General features: G+C 43.4%; 1 protein-coding gene across 4 annotated transcripts in view; it reads left to right on the top strand.

Moving 5' to 3' along the window:
• The window catches only part of LOC141097731 (carotenoid-cleaving dioxygenase, mitochondrial-like), a 50,898-nt gene extending 42,658 nt beyond the window's left edge, over positions 1 to 8,240 (top strand). For 3 of the 4 annotated variants that reach the window (XM_073585106.1, XM_073585105.1, XM_073585108.1), the window contains 2 exons: positions 2,810 to 2,920; positions 7,569 to 8,240. In XM_073585106.1, coding sequence (XP_073441207.1) covers positions 2,810 to 2,920; positions 7,569 to 7,685 — 228 coding nt within the window. In that variant the 3' untranslated portion in view covers positions 7,686 to 8,240. Of the gene's footprint in view, positions 1 to 2,809; positions 2,921 to 4,459; positions 4,743 to 7,568 lie in introns of those variants that run through there. The other variant, XM_073585107.1, reaches the window with a different exon arrangement.
• Positions 8,241 to 12,709: the final 4,469 nt, after the last annotated feature.

Below are 12,709 nucleotides of genomic sequence, written 5' to 3'. Positions count from 1 at the left end.
TTCACACAAAACTCCAAAAATGGGCCAGACAAAAGTATTGGCACCCTCAGCCTAATACTTGGTTGCACAACCCTTAGCCAAAATAACTGCGACCAACCGCTTCCGGTAACCATCAATGAGTTTCTTACAATGCTCTGCTTTAATTTTAGACCATTCTTCTTTGGCAAATTGCTCCAGGTCCCTGATATTTGAAGGGTGCCTTCTCCAAACTGCCATTTTTAGATCTCTCCATAGGTATTCTATAGGATTCAGGTCTGGACTCATTGCTGGCCACCTTAGAAGTCTCCAGTGCTTTCTCTCAAACCATTTTCTAGTGCTTTTTGAAGTGTGTTTTGGGTCATTGTCCTGCTGGAAGACCCATGACCTCTGAGGGAGACCCAGCTTTCTCACACTGGGCCCTACATTATGCTGCAAAATTTGTTGGTAGTCTTCAGACTTCATAATGTCATGCACATGGTCAAGCAGTCCAGTGCCAGAGGCAGCAAAGCAACCCAAAAACATCAGGGAATCTCCACCATGTTTGACTGTAGGGACCGTGTTCTTTTCTTTGAATACCTCTTTTTTTCTCCTGTAAATGCTATGTTGATGCCTTTGCCCAAAAAGCTCTACTTTTGTCTCATCTGACCAGAGAACATTCTTCCAAAACGTTTTAGGCTTTTTCAGGTAAGTTTTGGCAAACTCCAGCCTGACTTTTTTATGTCTCGGAGTAAGAAGTGGGGTCTTCCTGGGTCTCCTACCATACAGTCCCTTTTCATTCAGACGCCGACGGATAGTACTGGTTGACACTGTTGTACCCTTGGACTGCAGGGCAGCTTGAACTTGTTTGGATGTTAGTCGAGGTTCTTTATCCAACATCTGCACAATCTTGGGTTGAAATCTCTTGTCAATTTTTCTTTTCCGTTCACATCTAGGGAGGTTAGCCACAGTGCCATGGGCTTTAAACTTCTTGATGACACTGCGCACGTAGACCCAGGAACATTCAGGTCTTTGGAGATGAACTTGTAGCCTTGAGATTGCTCATGCTTCCTCACAATTTGGTTTCTCAAGTCCTCAGACAGTTCTTTGGTCTTCTTTCTTTTCTCCATGCTCAATGTGGTACACACAAGGACACAGGACAGAGGTTGAGTCAACTTTAATCCATGTCAACTGGCTGCAAGTGTGATTTAGTTATTGCCAACACCTGTTAGGTGGCACAGGTAAGTTACAGGTGCTGTTAATTACACAAATTAGAGACGCCTCACATGATTTTTCGAACAGTGCCAATACTTTTGTCCACCCTCTTTTTTATGTTTGGTGTGGAATTATATCCAATTTGGCTTTAGGACAATTCTTTTTGTGTTTTTTCATTTAAGACAAATTAAATGAAGATAATACCAAAGAATTTGTGTTTGCAATCATTTTCAGGAAGAAACTGAGGATTATCTGACAGAATTGCAGGGGTGTCAATACTTTTGGCCAACACTGTATATGCTATGTGTGTGTATATACATGTGTATGTGCAGTATGCGTGCTCTGTGTGTATACACATGGACATGTTCAGTGGGTGCCTGTATGCACATGTGTAAGTATATAATATACATTTATTATCAGTTTTCCAACCAAAGCATTTCCATTTGGCAAAGTCATCTGCATTGCTTCTTAAAGAGATACAAAATATATAATCATTACAAGTGCAAACTTTAGCGCTTAAGCAGTAACTTTACTTTTTAATCTATATACAATATAGATACTGTAGATAGCTGCTGATCTGTGGGTGTTCGGCTCCTAGTGTTGAGGGAGCTATTTAGGGAGGGCTAAATTAACCCTTCACGGTTGATCCAGTGATTTCCAAATTAGTTCATAGGGCATTGCTAGCAACTGGGAATGACCACATGGAGACAGGGTCTCTGTATGGGAGGATCCAGGCAGACCACTAACCCCCTTTATTCTGTCACCTTTTTATAGTATTTTGCTTAATTATGCAAAGTACTCAGCTACCAATAACATCATTGTAATACATTCACTTTATAAGCCAATAGTATTGCAAGAACATCGGAACATGTCCCTAGCTACGTGACGTAGAGAATAGAACAATAGCACATTCTTCAGGGTTTCATATCTCATATCTTGTTGGGACTGGGACAGTCTCGATTTATAACAGCTGCGAACTTTCACCTAGTTAAGTTACAAAATTTAACTCGTAAACAACAAAATGGCGTCGCAAGCATAAAAATGGAGGTCTGGAGAACAAGATGTCCCATACATCTAAATACTGTACTTCACACTAGTCCGGGGATTCAATCTCCATGGAAAAAAAAAAAAAGATGACCAAATTTTCAGTGTTTTGGATCATATTTTTAGCAGTAGGTCAGTGTTTACCATCAGCTATTTTCTACATATGATAAAATGAAAAAAAATTACAAAGTTTTTCCTCTCTTTTATGTTAAAAACAGACAGGACACAGATTGTATATGGATGGCATCAGTGTCCATATACTTGCGTGTGCGATTTGACCTCTGCAATTGTTGTATCGACGACAGTTTGCAAAAAAAAGAAACCGGGACTTGTGAACTCAGCACATAATGGGCACATGGTGTATCCGTGAAAAATATCAATAAAACTCCTTAACGAAAAACGGAATAAGGGCTTAAATTTACTATGGAGACTTCTTTACAGCACACTTCAGCCTATCCAGGTGTCTTCGGAGCCATTATTCTCTTACATTCTTTATACCCTGCCCCCTTCATAAAGTTTTATGATCATCATGTAATATTGTGGAAGCTTAAATATTCATTTTTCTAATTTATCTGGATCTGGTGTTGGCTTACAGACTTGGCAGGAAGACGGCTTCTACCCCTCGGAGCCGGTGTTTGTCCCCAGCCCACATTCATGTGCCGAGGATGATGGAGTGATTCTCTCTGTAGTAGTCTCACCGCAGCCGGTAGGTACATACCTGGTTCAGTTTATTAGGCACGAGACCCAAGTATACATATTTGGCACATACACATGTCACGCAGAATGTGCTCTTAGGTTGAGGTCACACGAGCAATAATTCTCTCTTTCGAGAGTATCGAATTGTAAAAGTTAGATCAGAGTGTCATCTGAGTGGGATCCAATTCTCTCACAACTGCAGAGAAGATGGAGAACATAATTTCTCCACCTTCTCCATGGTTTGTGTCCGCGTAAATCACTCTACACTTGGATGACATCGAGTGCAGTCCGATGTTTTACACACACCCACAGACTTGATTGGTGCTGTTGAACTGATTTGCAGAGCCACTCTGGTCCATCAGAAAGGCCAGTGATCAATGGCTGCTGTGTGGGAGCTACCTCCTACCTGCTGGCATCTGTGTGCCAGCCTATCAATAGAAGAGGTACAGATACCTTCCCTTCAGAGATAGTTTTCAGGGTTCCTGGCCAGCAGCCATGCAGACACCAGCAGGTAGCAGGCAGCGCTCAGTGCTCCCGCACAGCAGGTAGAGATTACAAACCTGGCAGCTGGGCTCGCTCCTGAGAGTCATTTTGCACCAAATCTAGTTCGAATGTATTCCCTAATAAATGAAGCAGGTAAATAAAATCTGTGCTTGTGTGCCCATAGACTCCCTTTATCAAGGGGTAAGCCTACGCCTAGAGCGCCCTCCAGGCATCTGGTTGCTCAGTACAAGTTGGGAAACTTTTGCTTCATCTGTGCTGAAAAACAAATCAGCACTTTTCAATGCAAAAGTTTGGAAGCCAAAACCTACAAAATGCAGGAATGTATTTAACCCCTTAAGGCCATGTGCATACATTGAGTATTTTTTTAGTTTTTTTACCCCAGTATTTGTACGCCAAAACCAGGAGTGGAGCGGTCAGATGAAAAGCATAATAGAAACATTTGCACCACTTCTGCATTTTTCACCCACTCCTGGTTTTGGCTTACAAATACTGGGGTAAAAACTCACCAAATACTCAATGTGTATGTGGCCTAACACTCCTATCATGCGTGCTTTTTTATCCTCCCCTCTTCCCAAGAGTCTCAACTTTTTACTTTTTCCTTGTTTTTTTGTGGAACTACTTGTAGTTTTGAAGGATACCATTCTTTTTACCATATAATGGCATTTGTTTCCCATTTTTCAGTACAAGTGCAGTGAAATGGTGAAAAAGATGCAGTACTACCAATGTTTTTGAGGTTTGATTTTTACAGTGTTTATTGTGTGGCAACAATGACCTGGCAATGTGATTCTACAGGTTAGTCTGAGGACGGTGGTACCAACCTTAAATAATATATAGATTTTTAAAATATGTGAAAAATGCTTCAGAAATTTGTAAGAAAAAAAACTGTTTTGTGTCACCATTGTCCAAGACCCGTAAATTTAGGCCTCGGTTCAGACGTCTGATTTTGGTGCACGAGCGCTGTCTGTGTTTTTCACGGATGTCACTCATATCTGTGATATTCTATCGGGACATTTACATGTGTGATTTTTTTTCCCTCGTACTGCAGAAAATATTGGAGACATGCAGGATTTTGATCTGAAGATCACAATAAGAAATGCAAGTCTATGGGTCCATGAAAATATCGAACAGCACTTGGATGACATCTGAGTGTGGCCTGATTTTCACAGTCTGCCGGATAGGAGAAGGCAGAGATATTTTTGTTTTTTATTTCTCCAGATATGAGAAAATCGGATGACACTCGGACCACATTCTGATCCAAATAATTGGTCTGTTATTATAAGTAATTTTTTTATTTTGATAGAACAGACTTATGAACAAAGCAATTCCAAATATATTTTTGCTATTAAATAGAAAAAAATTAAAGGAATTTTATTTTTTATTTCCCTCAGGTGAACTTAAACCTGCGATCAGCTGATCATTTGCTCCAGGTTTTAAAATACCACAGTATTGCAGTATATAGGTGAAATCACTGTGTGCATGGTATGGCGCAGAGTCAGCTCCCGAGTCAGTCTGACTCAGGCTCGAGCTCCTGAATCCCCCCTCACAGGCTTGGCTCCCGAGTTTACCCCAGACTTTGGCTACCGAGTCTGCCCCATACATGAGCACCAAACAGAACATTGCATTGTCTTCTATGTTAGGAAATGGTTACATTTGTTTGTATGCCCAATTGGATGCAAGTACCCTAAAATTTGATAAAACGGTAATTCCACGGTCCGGTTATTATTATTTATTATCATAGCGCCATTTATTCCATGGCGCTTTACATGTGAGGAGGGGTATACCTATTAAAAGACAAGTACAGTAATCTTAAACAATACAAGTCACGACTGGTACAGGATGAGAACGGACCCTGCCCACAAGGGCTCACAATCTACAAGGGGTGGGTGAGGATACAATAGGTGAGGGTAGAGATAGTTGTGCAGCGGTTTGGTGGATCGGTGGTTATTGCAGGTCGTAGGCTTGTCGAAAGAGCTAGGTCTTCAGGTTCCTTTTGAAGGTTTCCACGGTAGGCGAGAGTCTGATATATTGGGGTAGAGCGTTCCAGAGGAGTGGGGATGCGCGGGAAAAATCTTGTATGCGATTGTGGGAAGAAGAGATAAGAGGGGAGTCGAGAAGGAGATCTTGTGAGGATCGGAGGTTGCTGGTAGGTACCGGGAGACGAGGTCACAGATGTATGGAGGGGACAGGTTGTGAATGGCTATGTATGCCATGGTTAGGGTTTTGAAATGGAGTCTCTGAGTAATGGGGAGCCAGTGAAGGGATTGACAGAGAGGAGAGGCCGGGGAATAGCAGGGGGATAGGTGGATTAGTCGGGCAGCAGAGTTTAAGATAGATTGGAGTGGCGCAAGAGTGTTAGAGGGGAGGCCACACAGCAGGCGGTTGCAGTGGTCAAGATAGGAGATGATGAGGGCATGCACTAGAGTTTTTGCAGATTCTAGGTTGAGGAATGTACAGATCCGGGAGATGCTTTTGAATTGAAGTCGGCAGGAGGTGGAAAGGGCTTGGATATGTGGTTTGAAGCAGAGATCAGAGTCAAGGATTACACCAAGGCAGAGAGCTTGTGGGACTGGGGAGAGTGAGCAGCCATTTACTTTAATGGATAGGTTTGCTAGGAGAGTCAAGTGAGATGGGGGAAAGATGATGAATTCTGTTTTGTCCATGTTAAGTTTTAGAAATCTAGCAGTGGAAGGATGAAATAGCAGACAGACATTGTGGGATTTTGGTTAGTAGGGAGGGGATATCAGGTCCAGAGAGGTTGATCTGTGTGTCATCAGCACAGAGGTGATACTGCAAGCTGTGAGATTCTATGAGCTGTCCCAGTCCAAAGGTGTAAATGGAGAAGAGCAGGGGCCCTAGGAATGAACTTTGTGGAACTCCGGCAGATAGGGGGCGAGGTGAGGAGGTGGTGTGTGAGTGGGAGACACTGAATGTACGGTCTTTTAGGTATGATGCGATCCAAAATAGGGCCAAGTCTGTGATGCCAAGAGATGAGAGGGTCTGTAGTAATAGGGAGTGGTCCACTGTGTCAAAGGCAGAGGACAGGTCCAGGAGAAGGAGCACATAGAAGGAGGACAGAGTAGTGTTGCTTGGCTTTGGAAGTCAGCAGGTCATTGGTGACTTTAGTTAGGGCAGTTTCAGTAGAGTGATGCAGCCAAAAGTCAGCTTGTAAGCAGTCGAAGAGGGAGCAGGAAGAGATGTGGGAGGATAATTCGAAATGGACATGTGGTTCCAGTAGTTTTGAGGCAAAGGGTAGAAGTCATATGGGGCGATAGCTAGATACAGGGGATGGGTCAAGAGAGGACTTTTTGAGGATGGGTGTGACTGAGGCATGATTGAAGCATGAGGGGAAAACACTAGTTGTTATTGATAGGTTGAAGAGATGGGTTAGAGTTGGGGTGATGACTGTGGTGAGGTTTGGGATGAAGTGGGATGGGGTCAAGTGCACAGGTAGTGAGATATGATCTCGAGAGTAGGGCGGAAAGTTGGTCTTCTATAATGGTGGAGAAGCTGGTTTTGGAGGAGGAGGGCTGAGTAGTTAGGAATAGGGGTTGTGGGGGTTGTAGGCCAAAGCTTTCTCTGATGTTATCAATCTTCTGTTTGAAGAATGAGGCAAAGTCTACAGCTGAGATGAGTGGAGAGGGAGAAAGTACCAACTCCTCTGCCATGCTTGCTGCTGGGGTGGGGTGTGTGGGAAAGGTGGGAAAGGTTAGGCCAGCCCTTTAGTGCAAAGATGTAAATAATTCTACATTTGACAGCCGTACTTAAAGGGACTCTGTCAGCACAGAATGATTGTTCAAACCACGTCCTTCCGCTCGGTGCTTCATGGCAGGGCCAATCATTTATATACACCTGCCCACCTGCTTGGTTCCATCCATCTCCACCCTTCTCTGGCCTGATGAAGCCAGAGCCATCAATCATATAAAAGTTAGGTGGAGAGTGAGAGAAAACAAGCAGGTGGGAAGGAGTTGATAAATGTTTGGCCCCGCTGTGAAGCACCGAGCGCCTGTGTTTGGTTTAAACAGTCATTTTGTGCTGACAGAGTCCCTTTAGTGCCGAACATCAAGGACAGAGGGCACCTACGGAAACCTAAGAAACTTTGTCTCCGCTCCTGCAAATAACCCTTAACAATTTGCATTTTTCTTGTTACTTTCTAGGACAAAACAACCTTTTTACTTATTTTAGATGCCAAAAACTTCAAAGAAATTGGTCGAGCAGAAGTTTCTGTTCAGATTCCTTATGGCTTCCATGGGATCTTTGTGGCGCAAAATTAACAAGCTCTATCAGTGAACGGCAGCAGACAGACTTAGGCGAAGAAGACATGTAACACACAGATGCAGAGATGATATGGCTTTTGCACTGACTGAACGCAATATGATGTTTTTTTCTACATTTACTATAAAATGCCCAATTAATAATTCAGGCTTTCTGCTATGGAGCAGGGTGTTCTGAGCGCTTAGAGGACAGGAGATCAGAATGACAACTTTCGGTCTTTCCCAGATAATTATAGATCAGTACAACCTTATATATGGGGGCAAGTGACAGAAAATAGTAATTGATTGCCAAACCAGGTTTACTAAGGACAGAAGTTGTCAAACTAACCTGAGTTTTTATGAAGAGGAGAGTAAAAACCTAGACTGAGGTGCATCTGGGGATATGTTTTCGGACTTTGCAAAGATGTTTGACACATATGCCAAATTGGTAAATGAAGGTCTACAAAAAGAGAGTGGTGGTGAATGACTTCTCTGAATGGTGTCTGGTTATAAGTGGTGACCCCAAGGTTCAGTGCTGGGTCCACATGTATTTATTAAATTATATGGAAGACAGAATTAGTTGTGTTTCTGCAGATGACACCAAGCTTTTAGCTTTGCACAGCCTAAGGAAGATGTTCATAAGTTACCGCTGATTTGGACAAACCACGTTTGAACCTCCACGTAACAGATGAGTTTCAAAGTGGAGAAACCTAGGTCTAGAGCAGAAGTGTCAAACTCATTTTCACCACATGCCACATCAGCGTTATGGTTGCCACTTGAAATTTTAAGGGCTCATGCAGACGTAAATGCATGGACTGGCTATGGGCCATGAGAGGGCCAAGAGAGCCGTGCCCGGGTAATAGGGCAAAGAGAACTGTTTCTGTCCCTGTGCATATACTGGCTGAGTCTGCTCTGATTCAAAGATGGAACCACTCAAAAGTGCTGGCTTACTGCATTAACTGCTTGGGCCGGGCTGGCTGACTGAATACTCTATCTTCACTGTTTATGCTGTCTGACCGTGTTCTCAATCTTCACTATTGGTGCTGGGAGCAATAACCTCTTTCACCGTTTCTGAACAATGACTGCGATCACTGCCTTCTCTGTTCACTCACAAAGATTGCATCTGCTCTCTGTGCTGGCTCTGCCACCTCTGCTAATCACTGGCTATGTTGACGTAGAAGGCAGCCAGTACTTAGTAGATGGGGCTGCGCCAGCACAGGGGGCAGGTGCCATCTTTGAAGTTGAAGTGTGCACCGCAGCTCAAAATCTGTTTCCCTGTACGTCTAGCCAGTCGGAGTAGTGCTGACCTTGACCTCGCAGACCACGTAGAATGATATGGCGGGTTGGATTCAGCCCCTAGGCCTCGAGTTTGACACTTCTGGTTTAGGGGAAGTAAAATTGGAGAGTCATTTGTAGAGATAAATCTCGCTATGCTTGTAGACAGGTTTCATAGCGTCACACAATGTCAATCAGCTGCTTCTAAAGCCAGCAGAACATTGTTGTGTGTTAAATGAAGCACAAACTCACAGGACAGGAACGTAAAAAGACCACTTTACACAGAGTTGATGCAACCTCATCTGGAAACGACAATGGAGCATCCCTCTCTGTCGGCACAAAAAAAGTTCAATGTCCAGAGGAGAAATCTTTTTATACCACAAGAATTATTAATCTGCAGAAATCAAGTCAGGAGCTTTGTAACACAAGGGCACACAATGTGTTGCACTGGTAATCCCCATTGTACATGCATCATCGAACCCTCGAGGATGTATCTACAGGGATCTCTCATACAATAATAGAAAGGGTCAAATGTAATCTCATATATATATATCCCCTAAAAATGATACTTTATTAGTTAAAAACCACAAGTGTGGTAAACACCAACGAAGTGACAAGAAATAAACAAAAATAGAAAAGTGTTCAAGCAGATACCACTCTAAGGTGACACCTAGGAATCCCTGATGTGATCCTGAGCTTGAGTCTACCTGTCCGCGGAGGTTGGCATCCTAGGGGGGAACGTTGTGGCGCCCCCGCTCAACGATGACTATCCCTAGGGGCCCTAGTATACCCTACAGCCACTAGTGGTCACCTCTACCCGATAATAAAGGGAACCTCTGCTGCTAGACAGAGACCAATCTGCTCTAAAGAGGGCCCTGTGTCCCAAAGAAAGAGGTTAAAAATAGAGAACACACATGGCATCAGGTGGTGTACTTATATACTCATTTGCATAATGATGCCCCACATCCAATATCAACAGTGAGGCATCATATACACACTAATGGGAGTCATAAACCGGACACTTTAGATATATTCCATATTGCCACAATCTCACAGCTATACAATCTCTTCATATAGAGAGAAAAAGTGTATACAAAGCTGGCAATTTAACTAGTGTAGCACAGGAAAAAGGATGGTGTCCCCTTATAAAATCAATTAACATCCCAATAGCAAAATAAACACAGAGCTGCCACAGCGATACTCATCTGTGTTTATCACCACCAGCCATCAAATGGTTAACGCCTCAACGCGTTTCGCCTGAGTAGGCTCATCAGGAGGCCCGATAATACAATATCTTGTGTCCCATATCGGTGCAGAAGCCAACCGATGCTCATCCCGGTTCCTCTTTTTAAGCCCACCGCTAAGACCGCATATGCTCCGCCCATTCACGTGACATAGCAACGCTAAGCGCCTATTACAGTGTCCCTACTACATTCTCAGGCAGCACTAGCCAGACCCAGGTGTTCCGATTGGCTATCAGGACTCACATATCACGTCACTCAGATGACCAATCGGGTCTCTTCAAGCATCGCAGTACTATCCAATCACTGGAGCTGAGACAAATTACATGGTCTGATGTGCGCAGCGTCACTCCTGGAGAACAGAAAGGCAGTCTCGCAGCTCTCTCCAATCGCTGCGGCTGAGACACACTGCCAAGTCTGACGTGCAGCGCCCGCACATGTGATCCATAGAGAATGTTAAACTCCCCCATCTTGAAAAGATGCGCCACAAATGATACAGCATCAGGTGTACAATTCACCATTATGTATATATATTATATTCAGTGGCCAAGTTGCACTCTTCAGTAGCATAACAGTTGCGTCTTATCACACAATGTATAGACACTGTGCGCTAACAGTTCAAATATATATACAAATAAACCGCAGCTGGCGCTGGCTAGTGTGAACAAGCGCCAGAATGCGTCTTCATTGTCAAATACATATGATTAAAAGGCGCTTTTTTATATATATACGTATCAACTGATATTCTAAATTAACTGAGGTTGCTCAGAGTCCAGTGGGGAGTATATTAGCATAGGGCAGTAAAAAGGGAACATTGGTATATATAATGATCCATGGCAATACATGGGAATCCCAACTAGAAGGGAAGCAAAAGACAAAATCTAGAAGGTCAATATCCTCAAAAGAGGAGGTCACATTATTCAGTTATGGCTTATAAGAAACAGGCAAACGACAATTGGTCATTCAGCCCCCTCGGCTCCAGGGACTCCATCCTGAATATCCAGTCACATTCTCTCTTCAGAATATTCTTATCCACATTCCCTCCTCTGGGGTTCACATTCACAACTTCTATAATACAGAATTTGATTTCACCGGGGTCACCTTTATGACACATCCACATATGTTTAGCAAGTGGGGTCTCTCTTTGATTTCTAATATCACCCATGTGTTCCCCTACTCTCCTTCTGAATTCTCTCCTCGTCTTCCCTATATCATTTTTAGGGCATGAGCAAGTGGCCATATAAATAACCCCTGTGGTCTTGCAGTTAGAAAAGTCTCGTTGATAAAAAGTCTTGCCAGTGCTTGCACTACAGAAGGACTTTCCCGGTCTCATATATTTACAGAGACTGCAATCCCCACACTTGAAGAAACCACAAGGTCTCCTATCCAGCCACGTGCCACCAACCGCTGGCCTCCTGTATTGACTATGGACCAACATGTCTCTGATGGACTTGCCCTTTCTGAACGTAATGTTGGGGCGCTCACCGATCACATCCTCAGGCGAAACGCGTTGAGGCGTTAACCATTTGATGACTGGTGGTGATAAACACAGATGAGTATCGCTGTGGCAGCTCTGTGTTTATTTTGCTATTGGGATGTTAATTGATTTTATAATGGGACACCATCCTTTTTCCTGTGCTACACTAGTTAAATTGCCAGCTTTGTATACACTTTTTCTCTCTATATGAAGAGATTGTATAGCTGTGAGATTGTGGCAATATGGAATATATCTAAAGTGTCCGGTTTATGACTCCCATTAGTGTGTATATGATGCCTCACTGTTGATATTGGATGTGGGGCATCATTATGCAAATGAGTATATAAGTACACCACCTGATGCCATGTGTGTTCTCTATTTTTAACCTCTTTCTTTGGGACACAGGGCCCTCTTTAGAGCAGATTGGTCTCTGTCTAGCAGCAGAGGTTCCCTTTATTATCGGGTAGAGGTGACCACTAGTGGCTGTAGGGTATATTAGGGCCCCTAGGGATAGTCACTGTTGAGCGGGGGCGCCACAACGTTCCCCCCTAGGGTGCCAACCTCCGCGGACAGGTAGACTCAAGCTCAGGATCACATCAGGGATTCCTAGGTGTCACCTTAGAGTGGTATCTGCTTGAACACTTTTCTATTTTTGTTTATTTCTTGTCACTTCGTTGGTGTTTACCACACTTGTGGTTTTTAACTAATAAAGTATCATTTTTAGGGGACATATATATATATGAGATTATAGATGTATCTACAGGGGCAAGCGCTGTTACTCAGTAACCTGTGTAAACAGGGAGGTTTATCTAACACCCTCCAGTTTTTAACCACTTGATATTGTCACTAAATCTGCAGCGATATAATATTCTGATGGATGGATTACCAAGAATCCCCCATTTTCAGGAATTGTAGCAATTCGACAAGAGAGAACCACACAAATCAAATATCTATGGCAGGTCCATCAGCCCCATCTGGATACACCCCCATAATGACAGTTCTGCTTCACGTCACTTGTCTTATCTATTGCGTTATTTCTGTGCTGTGTTGTG

This window comes from Dendrobates tinctorius, unplaced genomic scaffold (genome assembly GCF_039654945.1).
Source record: "Dendrobates tinctorius isolate UK_male_01 unplaced genomic scaffold, ASM3965494v1 ptg000086l, whole genome shotgun sequence".
Taxonomy (NCBI): Eukaryota; Metazoa; Chordata; class Amphibia; order Anura; family Dendrobatidae; genus Dendrobates; species Dendrobates tinctorius.
The sequence above is the reverse complement of the archived record's forward strand: the minus strand, read 5'-3'. Positions and strand labels throughout refer to the sequence as shown.